This window comes from Pseudonaja textilis, chromosome 5, assembly GCF_049901715.1.
Source record: "Pseudonaja textilis isolate UNSWEBS1 chromosome 5, rPseTex1.2, whole genome shotgun sequence".
NCBI classification, from domain to species: Eukaryota; Metazoa; Chordata; class Lepidosauria; order Squamata; family Elapidae; genus Pseudonaja; species Pseudonaja textilis.
The window spans coordinates 209,063-227,295 of NC_141994.1; the positions used below are offsets into that span (position 1 = coordinate 209,063).

General features: G+C 50.3%; 1 protein-coding gene across 1 annotated transcript in view; it reads right to left on the minus strand.

Annotated features, from left to right (window-relative positions):
- SEMA3E (semaphorin 3E) overlaps positions 1 to 17,938 on the minus strand; it is a 106,946-nt gene extending 89,008 nt beyond the window's left edge. The window contains exon 1 of the mRNA XM_087933902.1: positions 17,430 to 17,938. Within this exon, the coding sequence (XP_087790028.1) occupies positions 17,430 to 17,664 (235 nt within the window). The 5' untranslated portion in view covers positions 17,665 to 17,938. The remainder of the gene's footprint in view (positions 1 to 17,429) is intronic.
- Between the last annotated feature and the right edge of the window lie 295 nt (positions 17,939 to 18,233).

The window sequence follows — 18,233 nt, forward strand, 5'->3', positions numbered from 1 at the left end:
CTCACTGGGAGCCAGGATGAGGAAACGGGAAGCCAGGAACCTGATGTTCGGCGCAGGCAGACTCCTGGTAAACCAAATTGCAGAGGAGACGTTAAGGCCTTTCCCAGTTGTGATGGATGCTGCGAAGACAATTCGGTCACATATTTCACTGCAGACATTGATCAGGGGCGGGGGTGGGGGGTTCACCACAGGAGACACTGCCAAACTCAGTTTTCATTTAGGAGTGAAATGGCCCCCTTGAAACCCACCGAGGAGCGGGAGGGGAAACAATTGGCTCTGGAGCTCTCACCATTTGCCTTGCAGACAACCAGCCTTTCTGCCTCCCAACCATTCGGATTTCAATGTAAAATGAATCTGAAACAGACCACATCTGGCATATCTCTTCCCTCCATGACAGCCCAAAGGGAGCAGGGATAGAGCTATCCACTTGGGACCTTCTGCTAGGGAGAAGAAAAGGCACTGTTTCTGTTTTGGAAAAACGCATAAAACAGAAATTCCATGAAGGAAATTTCAGGAACTTCCTTCATGAACACAGAGAGCGTTATATTCACTCCGTTCCCTTTGCTGAAGACGCCTGGTCAATCCCTCACCTGAAAGCTGAGAGGGATGGAAGCTAGGAAGATGGAAGAAAATTTGGGCTGGTGACGCTGCTTTGCTGGGTAAGGAAAGCCTCCCCACAAAGGGGCAGCCTTCTAAAAAGAACCCAGCGGGAAACAGAGCTAACACTAACTAGCCAGTCTCCAGCCAGAGAGAGACACCATCCATGTGGACATCTGCTCTGTGGCTCAGCCACTCTTGTTTAAAGGTGACAGGTTCTGCTTCAGAGACACACCTTCTGGCACAAATGTGCGTACAAACGAGTAGGAATGGACTCTGCTAGTTTAACAGTCAGGAGTTTTGCAAAAGGCTCCTAAATATGCACTGAGGTCCAGAAGGAAACTTTGTGTATTATGGAGCAGAGAATGCGGGAGCAAGTTCACGTGGAGAGGGACTATGGCCTCTTCTGCTGCAGGGTCAGGCTTAGACTCCAGCATGGATGTCCCTGCATAGACTGGGGAACATCTTCTTAAATATGAAGGCCCATGGAGGCCTCTCTTTGTTACGGGCACTGCACTTGCATATATCAAGGAATAGCTTAACTTTCTTTTCACCTACATACACACACACACACACACTAAAATATATGAAGCTTCACATTTGCGTTCCCCCTACCTTTTCATCTAATAATCATAAGTCTTGGGCAAATCAAAGTGGCAACTGTTGGTGCTCTACTAAACTCTCAGATCAGGGCCCACAATTTGACAGAAATCAGGAGAAATTTGGAAGACACCTTAAAATCCTGCATCGCGAGGGACTTTTGGGGGGCAGTGTTTTCAAGTATACACAAATTTATTGGATGCATGAGTAGAAGGAAGTACTCAAACGGATGGGATCCATCGTCATGGAAACACTGTTGTGAAGGGCTCGAATTCTAAGCCTCATTTAAAAAAAGGAAACAAGTTCAGGTCATATGGGGGGAAAAACATAGCCAATATGCCAAGGTGGTGATTCACAATCACATTTTTCTTTGTGACCCCTTTTCTTTTTTCTCACATGACTCATGTAAAAGTATCTTCTAAGGATTTCAAAATGGCACCACTAAACTAGCTTTGGAGTGACTTCCTGAGTGAAACCTCAGGTTGTGAGTTGTTGCACCCTGTAGCGTTCTGCTGAAGTCTTCACTCTGGTCCACTCTGAGCGGGAGCCAGAAGTGTCCCTAATTGGCTGATTCCGTTTGACAGCTGAGTATAAAAGGAGCTGTCAAATGAAATTAGCTGTTGCCCTGTCAGCCGGCTGCCTGAAGTTAGCGGCAACCTTTAAATGCTGAAATAAAGCCTGTTAGCTTTTACCCTCGCCTCTGCCTCTTATTCCCGCATGCGCCAGATACAAAACTCCCGCCTGATGCGGGGACTCTGGATACATAACTTGCAACAGGCACCGTCATGTTTCAAAGTAGTCGTGCCCCGAAATACAACCTTTAAGGAACAAAAGGAAGGAGCTGCAAATGAAGTTCCAGGGATGAGCTCGGACCCCCGGGAAGCCTCCCCAGCAAACTGGCTCATTCCTCCCCCTCCCCCTTCCCCCCTTCCCCAGGGACTGGCCTTCCCACCTGAGACTGAGGCCTCCGACCACGTCACCCTTGGACAGGATGTGGCAAGCGGGGGGGAGGGAGACCCTCTCCAATGCCAGTGCCCCCCTTCTCTCTCTGCTCACTTGCCACGGATGCCAAAGGCCTCAAAATGGCCACAGACACAGGGAGCCCTCACCTCATAGCAACCTGTTCCTTTAACAGTTTGAAATTGTGACAGCCTTGGGAAAAGCGACTTTGGGACCTGTCCTTGAAGTGACATCACACACACACACACACACACACACACACACAGATTCATGAGAGCACATCTCCACACACGGCCACTGACTTGCACCCACTGCATCTTGCAGTGACGGGACTTCGATTGCGACCTTTCCAATAAGTCAATTGGGAAGCACTGATTCATTCAATGACTGTTTGATTCACTTAACCACGATTTGCTTAATCACTGCCATAAAAATGATCATAAAATTGGGTCCACTCACACGATGGCTTGCCTTATGATGGAAATGCTGGTCCCCATCGTGGCTTTAGGCTGATGGCCGCCTAGGCCTCCTTGCCTCGGCTTTGGACTGAACCGTGGCTTCCCGCCTGGCTTGAGGCCCCATGCCTGAGAGAGCTTAATTTCTCTTGAGTAAATTATTCTTAATATTTCATATCATGTATGATTGATGAAAGCAGAACTGGCTTGAACTGGTTTGCAGAAATGGAAGAGGTCGTGGGTTAATGCCATTCCAATGAAGTCTGGCATGCAAGAATAACTGACGAAGCAACGAATCCTTCACCGAGAATCGCTGCCCCTCAAAACTCCAGCAGCCAGAGAAAAGTAGGTAGGCCAGATAGCTGGGATTCCTCCGAGTGTCTAGGCCTGATGGGCCTCCAGCTACCGAGATACGCATTTCTCTTCGCTTACCTTGAGGTCCTCCAGCAATATTTAGTCTGGCCTCTCGTAGACCATGAATGGAGTCCTTTGAGGAAGGAAGGAGGAGGGGGAAAAATCTGGGAATATAAATTCCAAGGTAGAGAATAATAGAAGGCTTGTGGCAGGGCAGTTACAGGATACGGAGTGAAAAATGATACTGGCCAGCAAAAAGAGATCAAAAAGGGACCAGAAGCTAATAAAAACAGAATACTGGGTGGCTAACTGGCTGAATATATGTAATCTATACCACATACTGTAGGGTGGATTTGAGAAATTAAATCCCGGTCTCTGTGAATCAACTGCCTTCCCAACAGAGACCAGGGAAGAGGGAATCCTGGGTATCAGTAGAGAGAAACTCTGCAGAGTCGCACGTTTTGCCTCACGTGCTGCACACAAGGTTCATTTCCAGGGCCTGGCATTCGGAGGGGGAAACCAGGGTCCACCTTCAAGCAGGACCATTTGGGAAGGGCCCTGCGCTGCTGCCTTCCATTCAAGCTGAGGCGTTAATTGCTTTCTGTAAATCAGGAGGAGCAGAAGGGTCTGAGAGCAGCTCAGGGCAGAGCCACCCGTCAATCCTCCACCTGCAAAGCCCCACGGCAGCTTTGTATTGTTCTAATGAGCTCCCTTTGTTTTCAACACTTTGGACAAGGGGCACTTAGATGAAGAAGCAGACATTTTAAATGAAAGCCAAACAGTCCAGGCCCCTTTTTCTCTGCCTGAACCTCACCAGCCGCGGTGGGAGACGATGTGAGAGGCTCCTGCTGGGCCTGGCTGAATTTTAGGAATGTGTCCTGGGTGCTTTGCGAATGGTGGCCACAAAGAGGCTTGCCTGCAAACCGTAACAGGACAGGAATAGCCAAGCAGGGGTGTGGCCGTATCCCCCCCCCCCCGGGCCATATTCCTTTCCTTTCTGCACAGAGAGGCACATTTTCAAACAAAACAAATGACTGGATGCAATCACCAATCACTTTCTAACGATTGGAATGGACCGTCAAGAGCTTCTCAGCCTCGGGAACTTTAAAATGTGTGCACTTCCAAGTCCCGGAATTCCCAGCCAGGGAGTTGGCCTTCTTAGGCAGAGGGCGGGAAACGGACTCTGTTGGATCGAATCCTATGAGCAGGTGAGCCCAGAGAAGTCCATCTGTGGGAGCCATTCGCATCGCATCCGATTTGCAGCTTCAACCCTTTGGCCAGGGCCCTGCTGGAGAAGAGGTGACCCTCTCCTCTCCATGGCAAGAGTTAAAAACTTCCCTTTGTGTTTCACTCCAACCTTTTCTTCTGTTTGCTGAACACGCCTGTCTACCTTGCTTAATTCTTCCTCACAGGACGTAGGATCTTGAATCTGGTAGCCCTTATCTGAGTTTGTCAGTTTTCAAAATTGAACCTTTCATCATCATCTGCTCCTATTCATTTAAGGGAACGCATGCAAAGTATTTATATGCATCATGAAATATTGTTATAGTAGTATTTTAAATGTTTAAATGTTTTATGAATGAAAAGTAACACAGCCTGTTTATTTGCACAAACGGAAGCACATATCAGAAATCATGACTTCTATGCACAATCTGGAGATAGATGCAACCGGAATGTTTAACTAGATCCCTAAACTGACAGCATCAATACGGTCATATTTTCTTCTTTGCTGTTCTAAGCTCCCTGTCCCTACTTTCAGTATCCTGACATCCTCAGCCAGCTGCGCTGAGTCATGAGAGATAAATACATGCCTTTTTACGGTCTCTTACCCTTGCTTAATCTTCCCACCCACATTGAAACAATCAGCTTAATTATAAATGACAGCTGCATGTCAAATGAACAGCAGTTCAAACAACTGCAAGCGTGAACATTTTTTGCACTCAAGAGTTCTCACTTTTAGAGTAACAACTTATTCAAAATGCATAAATTTCATTATTTGCTGTATCATTTGTCATTGAAGTTAACATCACAGCTACTTGGGAAACACACAAATATTCACACAACCCTGCTGGCAAAATACTAAAACAAGCTACAGCAGAAGGCTTGACGTAATAATGACCTGCCCTTTTCTAGACATAGCTAGAGTTTTCCATTTCTCCTCTTAACAGCCGTCCAACCAACCGCTTGTACGTTACTCACACATTCATCGCTGTGCTCTGGTTTGTCAAAGGTGATGTGTGGTGGTGCTGTATTTGTCAGTAGGCAGCCAACATACCAGTAGCCAAGGCAGTTCAAATGGCCACAGGTCTATTGCTTGCTCACACACTCTACAAGAATCCAAACCATTAATAGTCGAGAGAGAAAAGTCAACTGAATTCAAGCTCGGCTGGACTGAGATTATTGTGGCCCCGAAGGGACTCGAGTTTTTGTGACCATTAATCATTCCAGGAAAATGAGCACGGGGTTCATAAGCTAAATATGAGTCAGCCCTCTCTACGAAAAAGTCAAATACAATTTCAGGCCACATCAAAACAAATATAATTTCTAATTCATAGGAAGTAAATACGATTTATACATTGGTGTCCACTATTAGCTTTCAAACAAGTGGAGACCACTAGATGTCAGCAGAGAGAGAGTATTCTGAATTGCTTTGCTGCCATCTATTGGCCAATTGGAGTGTTGTTCCCACCTTAAGGACCAGGTCCAATTTGGGTATCATTTTTTTTTAACTATGAAGACACAGGAAATAAGTTCAAAGCCTGAGGATTATCAGGGGCCTAGAAACAAGGTTGAAGAAATTGAAGGAATCAGGAATAATTAACCTTAAGAACAGAAGAGTGAGGTAGATTAACTGCTTTCCAAGCCTAATCCATATGGTTCAAAAAGTTCTGACAGCTGAATTAGCAAATATATTCATTTTCTGAGAAATCTGGAAGAGGCAAAAAAATGAATTTCAAATGCTATACTTTCAGGGTGCATTTTGCTGTTCCTGTGTTAATTATCCCCCATCTAAAAAAAAAAAAGAGCAACACAATTGTGAGTATTCCATATTCACTGTGAAATTTCTTTTGCCCAACAGCTGCCCATTTGCTGGAGCCCAAGAATCCAAGCCAGGGCTGCACCTCCACCCGCTTCCTCCTCCCTGCTCCGATATTGGCCAGCCTCCAGCATCACATACGCTGACCTACAGGAAGGGAGGAGCGGGGGCTGCCAAGTTACTGGCTGAGGAGATATAAGCCAATATATTATGTAGTGAATTATCCTTGTTTCCTGACACAAACTGCAATTTCCACCTATCTAATGTTTCCGGATGCTCATGGTTTTTAGGGCGAATAATTCACACTGCGTTCCATTTGGGAAGCTGCCGGCATCAGCAGGCGTCTCAGTCGGAAATAAGTGAGAATTGCAAGATGGACTTAACCGAGAAAGACTCACGAGGAGAATAAATTAAGGAACAAGCACGGACTACAAAGCAGGTAGGGCACATTGGAGCCATCCGAGGCATGTGGGCTCATCTCCTCCCCCCGCCGTGCCATGAAAACTGATCAGAGGAAGGAAAAAGCGGCCGAGATACACAATTTGGGTCAGTTTATAATAATCCTGTATAACATTGTTCATTAAATTGATGAGCTGCCCGATTCCCAGCAACCCTGGTAATTTACACTTGTTAAGAACATTTATGAACAAAGAACAGTTTTAAAAACACAAAGAACAAGACAAGACAAAGGGGAAACAGTGGCAAAGAAAAGAAAGCTGGATGGGAACGAAAGAGAAGGGGACGAGCATCAGTTGTCCTAAGGTACATTCACTGTCACACACACAGAAATATATATATTATGCTATTATAATATGTATGTGTAGGGGTGTGTGTGTGTGTGTGTGTGTGTGTGTGTATGTGTGTGTGTGTTTCGTAAACTGCTTCCTTTGTAATAAGGAGAGTAACAAATGGCATGTGTTCGTCTCTCTCTGGGGCTATGATTTGTATTATGTAGTTATTTGTATCTGTCTCTTGCACTTTTTAACCTGATTCATGTAGAATATATAAATTGCTCACAGCCACTTTCAAATGATGTGCCTAATAAACTCAGTAACTAAACAGATAAATCTTTATTTTAAATCTACCGGCATCTGCAGAAAACATCCATAATTTTTTAGCTGCCATTCTTTAAGGGGATGGTTTTTTCCTGTCCTCTAATTGGACAACTCTCTGCATGTCTGATCTGGATTTCATGTACATCTATCAAACTCATCGTTATTGACAAATATCTGACTTGGGGAGCTTCTTCCCAGAAGCACCTCTGCAAACAGCCTACGGATATAGAGATTCCTGGCATCCCGAGGAGGCCTCCAGGCCACGAAGTCAGTGAAGGTGCTTCTCAAGGGAAACTGGGCAGAGGCCCCTTGGAGACTGCAGGCGAGAGGCCCCTCCGGCCCCCAGGAGAGCCTTCCTCAAGCCTTCTGCACTGCCCTTCTCTGCAAAGGCGGCTTCGGCTGCACAGGAGGAGGAGAAGGAGGATATTTCTTCCAGTTCTACCACAAGACCACTTGGAACGTTAGGTAAGAGTTTGCTAAGAAGAAGAAGAAGAAATTTCTGCAAAAGAGGGACAAAAGGTATTCTATAAGGAGGACCCTGGAGTCTTTTGTCAAGAGCTCTCAGGGCAGACTGAACAGCCTTCTCATCTCCATCAGACCTGAAATCCGTATCCACCTTTATCAACGAAAAGCAAAACCGGCCAGGAGTATTTGGGCCAAGTCCCATAAGGAGACAAGCATTCAGTAAAGTGTATCTGGATAGTCCACCCGTACACTTTACACATATGTGTGCAAACCACTCTAGAGGCAGACTGAAGTTGCGATTCAGTCGTTTGATCAGTGAGTGTGTGTGTGTGTGTGTGTGTGTGTGTGTGTGTGTGTAATTAGAGCCAATGTTTTGGTGATGAAGACGAGGGCCGGGAGAACAAGGTTCTAGTCCTTCCTCAGGCATCAAAGCCAGTTGGAGGACTTTGGGGCCTCCCCTCCTTCTTTTAGCCCCACTACATTGTGAGCTAAAAAGTAATCCATCCCTCTACCAACCCACAATGGGCCTGTGGTAGCTCAGGACCCATAACCTCCAACCAAGAGGCCTCATCCCGCAGACACGTTGGTTTGGGCTGCTAGCATGATGTGCACACACACCGTCCGCTTCTCCCAATACGGTTCAAGGTGTCTATTTCAAACTCAATCTGGATACACCCCTCTCCCCACTGCATCTGCACCAGCAGAATGAATATGCAAGCAGACAAGCTGCACAGCAGCTGTGCAGTGAGTCACTACTGTCACGCAGGGAGCTGCTCCACGGCCTATTTGCCTTCCGTGTTGTTCCTGCAGCCCAAAGGCCTCTCTCCCAGGGGTTTGCGGGAAACCGGGCATGTGGTCAAGGAATATTTCTCCCCCCTGAAAGGAGCTGGGGAAGAGCGAATAAGGGAGCGAATATGTCAAGTGAGCCGAAGTGGTTTCCCGTCCTTTCCTTCCCCTGGGGAGACCTGCTTCTTAACAGACGAGGAAGCCCTACTGGCTGCTAAGAGCTGCCTGGACTCCCTTGTCTGGCAAAACCAGGAGAAGCGGGAGCCTGGATTCAGTCAGGCTTCACTGCAGCCCTGAGGGGAGCTCTCTGCGATGCCCCTGCAGAGCTCAGGCTCCTCGGACGGGGATGAAGTGGGCGGAGGCCGAGCACACCATCGATCAGGCTGAGAATATCAAGCCTTTGCTAAGCAGGACTTCTTTCCACTGAAGGCCGGAGCTGCAGTAAAAGTTTCCACCAGGTGGTTTCACCTCAGAGGAAGGAAGGAAGGAAGGAAAAGAAAAGAAAAGAAATGGGCCCATCCAGGTGATTCAGGGTTCAGGCGTAACACTCATTTCTTCAACCCAAAATCATCCTCATCATCCTCATCGTCAGGCCCTGATCCCTGCTCCTTAGGTCAAATGTATTCAACTAATTTCAAGTTCTATTTGTAAACAGGGGGGAGGGGTCTTTGGTGGGAGAGATGAACTGAAGAAAGGCACTAAAAGAAGATTTTTGTCCAAAGTGACCACACAGTCCTAATATCCTTCATCAGCAGGAAAAATCACCTTCTCCAACTCAGAAGTGTTAGCTGGGAGCCCATTTCACAAAGTAACAAGTCACTGGCTGTTTGGATTATTTGTGACTGAGTCTTCCAAGTCAACAGAGAACGTATTTCTCTTTCAGCCTCGATGTTACAGCACAAAACATCCCACCCTGATGGGGGACGTGTCCTGAGGACTTTTCCACTTGTCTACTTTTAGGAGATGGACAGGCCTCCAGGAGCCCTGGTGTGGCCCAGTGGTGAGAGTGCAGCATTGCAGGCAGACTCTGCCGACTGCCAGCAGTTCAATCCTGGCTGGCTCAAGGTTGATTCCGCCTTCCATCCTCCGAAATGGGTAAAATGAGCACCCAGATTGTTGGGGGCAAATAGGCTGACTCTGTAAATTGCTTAGAGAGGGCTGCAAAAGCACCATGGGGCGGTAAATAAGGCCAAGCGTAATTGCTATTGATGTTCAGCCCTTGTTCCTCTTCACCACCAGGGAAAACTGGGCTAAGGACATAAAACAGGGCTGGGAGGGAGGTGTAATAATATTCTCCACTCACACTTTCCCCCAAAAGGTAATAGAAGAAATGCTGAAAAGTTCTGCAAATCCAGTGAAAAAATAATCCTAATTGCAGGAGCTACCAGATTTCCGTGGGGAAGCAAACCTCCCATATGCGCTTCATCAGTCTGGACTGTGACTGTGAGCCAGAGAAGATTTCTGGATCTCCACCCTTTCCAAAAGAGCTTCCCTCTCTAAAACCAGTAGATGCCGCTGGGTGCAAGAAAAGAGCATGGACACACACACGCGCACACGCACCGCACCCCCTTGGGGAGGTGCCTGCTGCCTAGTCCTCTAGGACACAGGGACAGATGGCAGGAAGACCGTGGGTGGATGTTTTAGCAGTTGGAAGGAACTGGCAGAGAACTCCTTCTTTGGAGAGCTTGGGGGCTCTTATGAATATCACAAAAGTCGTTTCCATTATGGAGTAAAAAGCCATTTGATTGATTCAGGCGGAAGGGAACTTCTTTACTTCATCTACCTCTCCTTCCAATTCATGCTGCCCATTGATTTATTGTCTGAAAAGCGGGACTTTGTAGGAGTTGTGCTGGTTTTCAGATCCACAAAACAAAGAGGAGCATTTCAGTGTCATCTTTGTCATTAGACTAAAAGGAAGGGCACATAAAATAAGATGATAACTTATTAACAATTGCTGTAACTAAATTCCATATGCATATCTCTTCTGGAATTCACAGGATATAAAACTCCTATGTATTTCCCTACATAGTCAAAGGAATAAATCATAACAGTTTGTAAAGTCAGTTAACTGTGGCAAACATTCCCATCAATTTTAGAAAAGCCATTGTAAGCCAGGTTGTATTCTTAGTTGATTTTTTAAAAATGTTAGAAAGAAAAATTGTTTGGATCCTTCTCAACATTGTAAATGTCGGATTATCATTCTTGTTTGCATGCAGATTGTCCTCTCTTAGACTTTCCATTCTCAAACACCTGTGGGTGTGTGTGTGCATGTGTGTGAGCACAAATATGTGTGCGTGTGTACACACAGACCAAGTCTACATCTGCAGGCAAACAAAAACATGTGAACCGCCAACTCGGTGTAAATTAGGATACTGAAAATAAATGTGCAATTGTCTGCATAAGCCGTGTGAATAATTATAACGTGTAGAAGCCATCAAGTAATTGACTAAACTGCCAAAGTAGAATTAGAATTTGTCACAGCAGGTTCCTCGAAAACAATACTGAGCATTTTGTGCCACTTCCACGCTCTTATAAAAGCCTGAGAATTCCAAGCTTTTCTCTCTTGGGAAACCATGGCCTGGAGACCCCAAGGACTGGCTGGGAGGGGCCTCCAACGGGCCTCCTTTCCATCACCGAGGTGCTGGCAACACGAAACCAGAGGTGCCCTCCAGTCAGGCTTCCATGCGCTTTTGTGAGTAGAGTTGGCGACTTCGTTTATCGTTTTTGCAGCAGCCTAATCCCAGGTAATCCCCATTCGAGGTTTCATCAGGGCCGACCTGCTTAGTGTCTGAGATTAGCCATTGTCTGGGAGGTACAGCCACCTTCGTACTCCGTGCCTTTTATCGAGACGACCTCCACAATATTTGCAGGGAGAGCAATCTGAGTCTGCCGCTACTGAGGCCACAGAGCGAAGCTCTGACTTTTCATGAGCCAAGCGTGCCTGACAGCCAGGAGGAAAGGACCCAACCCTGGCGCATGCCGAGAGATTCCCTCCTTGGCAGAAGAGGGCAGCTGGTCCCCTGCTTCTGGGCTTCTCCCAACGATTAAGCGGCTCCCACAGAGCCTCTGATGTGTTCAATGCGCAGAGAGCTGCCAAGGAGCTGATTCATAATTTGGCCCATTCAGCAGTGAGACTTTTCAAGGACTTTTCAGCTGGTTGAACTATACAATCTGGGAACTCTTTTTGGGCACCAGTAGCTACGACTGAAACTCACACATCCACCAAGCCTTACCAAAAAAACCCCAAACCTTCCTGCGTTTCATTCCTCAAGAGTGAGAGGTTTAGACTACAGGGTTCTGGCCACCATCTTTTTTTGACACGAACTTCACACACACACACTCAAGTGCAAAAACAATTTCAAAACTACTAAGGGCACTGCAGCATATTTTTTTTACAGCTTTCTCATCATACTTCCTTGCCTGTATGGTTTGGTTTACGCTGTGCCAAGATTCAGTGCCGTCTCCATAGCTGGGGCCCCTTTTCCATGAGGTCCCCTCTGAGGCTCTCCTCGCTCTCCCAGGGCCACAACTATCTGGCTGGTTTTGCTTTGGGCTCCTCGCTGCACGTATGCCCTACTCATTGTTTCCCCAGAACCGTGTTGTGTATATATGCACACATGCCCACATTAGCCCCCGGCACCATCTTTATTGGGCCCCATATGTGGCCCATTAAATTTTGAAGTCCATAAAAATGTTGAGTGGCTGAAGGTTTTCTTTGGGCAACCAAAGAAAATTTATTTATTTATTGAATTTATAGTATTGCCAATTCGCCCATGACGACTCAAGGTGGTTTACAGAATATAAAACCACAATCAAAGCTAACAAAAAGAATCAAATAAATTTATATAACAAAAATCACCCCTCAACTCCCTCCCACCGACTCCCCACCCTGGCAACAGCAGATCACAGGAGCTCCCAAAATGGTTGCTTCCCCTACCCTCCTGCGCTCCCCCCCCACATGGGCCAGGGTGGCCTCTGGTTCGAGGCAGCAGCCCCCAACCAACCCTTCTGTTTCCACCTCTCCTCCTCCTCCTCTTCAAAAGCTGCCTCCTTCAGAGCCTCCCTGAGGAGGCAGCCGTTTGATGTGGCAAGAGGAGGAAGGTGTGGACACAAGCGACAGGGCACGGCCCCTAACCACGTCCTCCTGAGCCTCACACCAGTGTAAACACAACTCATCATTACAGCCTCCACAGAGATTAAGATGAGCCCATCGCATCCCTGCAGGCATACAAGTGATGGCAAAAGAATGTTGGGATGAGGAGAGCTGTGCGTAGAAACACGAGACAACCGCAATTGTGGGAGGCGACCCTGCAAGCCAGAGAACCTGCATTAGGCCATCTTTCTGAAAAGGGATCTGGTGAAGTCAGATCAGCCCCGGGGTGACTGCTACGCGGAGATCACTTTGCAAAGTGCCGAGTTATCCGAAAGAGCCAGAAGGCATCGGTTGTACTGCTACTGACACGTCCGGGCGTGTCCATTCAAGGCTACCCATTAATCCATGATCGCCCAAGGCCATCATGGTTAGGGAAAGAGTCACAGCAAGATGGAACATAAAGTTATTTCTAAAAATTCTAATATTTACAAATTAATTGCCAAGAACTTTCAGTGTATCTGAGAATGAATAGCTGGACAATTAATGAGCCTTTTCCTATCTCACAGTTAAAATTCTACATTTGTTGTTACACCTACATAAAACGAATTTAAAATAATAGTTTAAAAAGTTACATGGTACAAATGTACTTTAGTTAGGAATGAATATCTCACACTTCACAATTCATTATCAATGAAGCAAGTTCCAGGAATAGGTCACTGGATATCAACTATTATATGAAAAAGTCCATCAAGCAAAAGAACCATTTTAGCAGTAAATAGAAGGCTTTGTTTTGCATTCTTTGCCCTGTTTTTGAAAATACATGGACTGAAATCTTCAGCCACAAAACAGGGGGCTCCCTGAGTTAAATTTAACTGGTTGCCAGATTCCTTGCTGTTTTGGTGACAACAGCACAACCCACTTCCTGTGAGGCCACTTCTCCCAAGATTCTTACTTTTAAAAAAACACACTGCCAATCCAATCTGCAGCCTTGGGATCGCTGAGTGGTCTCCCATTCAAAATCTAACTGGCCTTATTAGATCAGCCGGATGCATAGCTGAAATCGGGCGACTCCTCCGGCCTCCCCTCTGGCTGCCTTAACAGGGAGCATCAGGGTCCCCATTTCACCAGGGCTTCTACACACACACACACACACACACACACACACGCTGCCCCAACCCCAGCGCCCTTGAGGAAGAAAACCCCACTCGCTCGGTTCAATAGACACGGATCCCGCACAGCCCTCGACCACAGAGAGGCTGGGCAGCGCCAAGAAGCGGGACGAGGCCCGTAAGCCCCGTCTCTCAGCAGCTCTTCCTGCACCATGGCAGAGCAGGAGCCGGGCAAGACACAGAAGCAGCCCAGTCAAAAGATGGCGCCCTAAATCCCTGATCCCTGCCAGCGCCCCAAACGGGGGCCCCACCTGCCCAGCAGCAGGACAAGCCGGTGCCCCTCCAGGCAGCTTCCAGGCTGGGCTGGTCTCCGGCAGGTAGGAGCAACCCTGGGAAGGGCAGCAGCAGAGGTTATTCTTAGGGAGGGGCCATGCCCGTCCTTCTGCAGGCAGGCCGGCCTTCCTCTCCAGGACCCCTGGAGGCAGAAGACACCTGGGCTGCCAACAGGGCCTGACTCGGAACCGGGGCGGCCTCAGCGGATACTGGTTCTCAGTCTGTTGTAGGAGGAAGCGCTCATTTGGAAAGAGACGGAAGCTTTCGGAGCAAGCTTCCCTTCTCCCTGGTAGGTCTGCCTCCCCACCGGAGAAGGCTGGGACTAGAGGCCCCAGCAGCAGCAGCCACTGTCCTTGGCTGGGGCTCAGCAACACCCCAGCAACACCCTGGCCTGCCTCAGGGCGGAAGCCCACCGCCTCTTCCTGCTGCAGAGCGAACAACGCCAGCTGGAGGAGAAGGACCAACTTGGGAACGGGCCAGCTGCCCTTTCATTGTGCTAAAGACCGTTCACCTACAAGCTTTGATTAGTGTCCGTTTTTCAGACCTAGGTAAGGGCTCTAAAGAGAGACAGCCTGCTACAGCGGTTAAGGCTTCAGGCTAGGAACTCGGAGGATGGGACTCCTGCCCCCCCCCCCCTTAGCCACAAAAGCTGCTGGCTGACTTTGGGCCAGTCTCTCTCAGCCCAACTCACGTCTCCATGGGGGAAAATAGGAGGAGGAAGGAAGGAGTATTAGGTACATTTGCCACTTTATTTACAGACATAATAAAAGCAGGATACAAAATCTAAAAAAAACCACGGCAAAACTTTCAGCTAGTGGCAAAGCCTGAGGCACAGAGTCAAGGGTGCGCTATAGGAAGCTAGCCAGGCCTGGCAGACAGCCCAGCCGAATCAAAAATGCTAACAGAGATTTTGTGCCGTGGCGTTTCCATCTCCATTTGCAGCCCAAGAAGAAAAGAGCCAAAACAGAATTCGCTCAGCTATTTAATTGGAACTGATGGCTGAACATTAGGATGGTGCCGGAGTTGGAATCCATCGTTTTTGTGAACCGCCTGATTGCAGCTATTCTTCCCAGCCAGGGTGAGGAATCCTGAAGGGCTGCTGGGGTCTTCAGAAGCCCCTGAACACGTAGAGATGGGGAGTTAGTTACGGGTGTGAAGACAGCGAGGTAGGGAGCTCAACCAGACCCTCTTCTTCCTGGGGACAAACTTTGCCCTGGTCCGTATCCCGAGGGCAGCATCAGCCCCAAAGGAACGTGGCACCGGCCGCCCGACGCTCATTTCTGAGGGGGGGGGGGGTGAGTCAGGCTGCCAAGGAGACAAGGCTCAAGAAGGCTTTGCCACATTGATGTATGCTTCCAAGAAAGCAATAGCATTGCAGGAAATTAATTTGATCTTCCTTCCTTCCTCCTCCCCTCCCTCCCGGATTACAAGGCAACCTACAGAGCATTCCTGCTCCTTCTTTATCCAGGTGGGGTGGTGAGAAGATGAGTTTGGCCCAAAGTGATGCCATGTGTTGCATTTCAGGGTGCACCCCAACTCATCCACCGCCTGGTCTCCCCTATTTCCAACTTTTCCCCCCTGCTAAGGAACAGTTCACTTGCTAACCTACCATTCCAGTTCCTGGAGTATTCCTTGAAAATGTTAAGTATATATCAAACATTACGCTGGGCTCTTATATTGTGTTTAATCCCCAAAATACTTGTACAATACACCAAACCATAAACAACTTGGGCTGTAAAAAAAAAAAGAGTTAAGACTGAAATTTAGAACAGAGAAAATTCAACCTCTCAATATTTCACTGATCTTCCCCTCAGAAATCTTTAACAACCTATTTCCATAATTACAATCAAATGTACTTTTTGAGTTGCTTCTTCCCAAGTCTTTAGAGATAGTGTAGTTACTAAGTGAAGGGTTTTTTTTAAATTTCTTAGTGAAGAACTGAAAGTAGATAGCAATTATTCTTCCTTTGTACGGGGTTGAAGCTCTTATTGTAACATGTAAAGGCTGCAATATAAAGCGAAAAATACTTTTTATCTCTTTATAAAAGATTATATTATTCCTCCTTGGTAACGTCAGTAACAGAACGAGGTGGGCATGCTTGTGAAGGCGTCAGATTATAAAGTGGGAGGCCATAACTCAGCAGGGGCAGAAAGTCAGCCGGTGGCCTTGGGCCAGCCACTCTCCCTCAGCCCCAGGAAAAAGGCAAGGGCCAACCCCTTCTTACAAAACTTACCAAGGAAAGGGCTGGGACTTGCCCAGGCAGGTGCCAGGTGCCCCAAAACCGCCTCCCTCCCAGTTACTGAAGAACACAGGCCGAGATCCTGTGGCCACGGCCAACACTTATGCCCCAAGGGCCCCCACCTGCCCAGTTCAGCTCCCTCACTGGGGGGACAGGGGACGGGGGACAGCCGTCCGGGGAATGCGCTGCACACACTCGGGCTCCCGTGGAAGCGTCCGCCTTTCCTTCCCTCCCCCTCAGGCTCAGGCGCGAAGAACGGCAGCCCGAGCAGCCGACCTCGTCGGGATGTAACGCCAACCGCCAGGCAGGGCCCACCCGTCACCATGCTCAGCACAGCCGGGCCCTGCCTTCTCTCCTCTTCGGAATCCGCCTGGCTGAAGCCCCTCCTGACCCCTCCAGGGGCAACCCTGGCCAGCAAACCCCGCTCGCCCACCTATTCACACGGCCACCATGGAGGGGAGGCTTCCAAAGGAACCGCTGCTCTCTTGGCCCTCAAGTCCCGCCTGTTGCCCTCCGAGACCATCGTCCGCGCAAGCTCCCCCGCCACCCGAGTACCGGTGGCTTCAATGGGACTCCGAGGAGTCGAAACGAAGAAGGAAGGAGCGAAGGGCGCACCTGGGTGCCAAGGAGGCCTCCGGTCAAGCGACTCCCAGGCATCCCAGGCGTGGCATCAAGTGGGGCGCCGGGAGATTTCAAGGCTCAGCAAGGGGGGGGCGCATCTCCCATCCTGAAGAAGGGGGGGGGAGAGGCCAGCTCCTTGCAGACAGGCTGGATGCCCCCCTTCCCACTTTGGGCAACGCAATTCCGCTGGATGGAGGCCGGCGCGTGTTCACCGTCCTGGGGGCGATCGCTGCGCGGCGCCATTCCCTCCAAGGCCCCCCCATCCCCACCTGCTCCTTCAGCCGCACCGGGGTCCCCAGGGCGAGAGGCGACGAGGGGGACAGATTGGATCGGGAAGCACAAATCGAGGCCCTAAAGTTGACTCCGGGCGCCTCTCTGGAGGATCCCGCCCCGGCTCTCAGGATGCGACCCGGCTCCCTAAGTTCGTGGGCTCTGAGGCGCGAAGGCGAGGAGAAGGGAGGGGGCTGGAGGGTGTCGGAAAGGGGCGCCACTCCGGCAAAGGAGGCGCAATTGCCTCGCGATGGGAACCCTGCGCTTCCTCCGCTGCGTATCCTAAGGCATCCGGACCGATGGCGCGCATCCTTGGAAGCGGCGCCTTGGCGCTCCCGCTGGACGGAGCCCGGGAAAGAAGCGCAGGGACCAGGCGGGTTTCGCCGAGCGGCCGGCGCGACTTCCCACCTCAGCAAACGCGCCACCTGCCCGAGCGCAACGCAGCGCCGCCTTACCTCTGTGCGCCAGGCGCAAGCGGGGCTGGCCGGCGCCCGCCGCGTGGCCTCCACTCCAGGCCTCCAGCAGCAGCAGCCCGGCCAAGGTCAGCAGGAGGCGGTCTCGTCGGGCCATAGTGACCCCGGAGGAGGCCGGCCGCTCTGCCGCCCAAGGGGGCTCTCCAGCTGGCCGAGGGGTAGGGAAGTGCCGCCTGCGCTGCTCCGGAGGGCTGGGGCTGCCCCCGCCTCTACGCATGGCGCAGGCTGGGCGGGCGGAGGGCGTCGGGGGGGCTCCGCGCAGCCGGCATCCCGCCCGCCGAGGGGAAGGGGGGGGCGAGCGCCGGGGGGCGGCTTGCGTAAGAGCCCCGTCTGGAGAGACAAAGCCGGGCGGCTCTGGCGCTGCCTCTTCCGCGGCAGCTCCGCCGCCCAGCCGAGCCGGCGGGAGGAGGCGGCGGCGGAGAGGCGGAGGGAAGACGCGGCTGCTCGCCGGGACCTGCCGGGAAGCGCCCGGGGGCTGCTCTCCCCGCCCCCCGCGCCGCCCCCCGCCGGAGATGGACCGGGGCGCCCGCCCTTCTAGCCACGTGCCGAGACGCCCGCCTGGCCGCCCGCCCGCCCCGGGAGCCTCCCTGCCTCGCTCTCCCGCGGGGAAGGCCGCGGCGGCGGCGGAGGAGGACCGGCGCCTCGCACCTCCCGACCTTCCCCGGCGTCTCTGCGGCCGGGACGGGGACCAGCCAGGGGGGAGCCAGGCCGGGGCGGCTGGTGGGGACGCAACTCCGGGGCGCCCGCGCGAAGCGGACGGAGAGCCTGCCCGCCGGTGACTCAGTG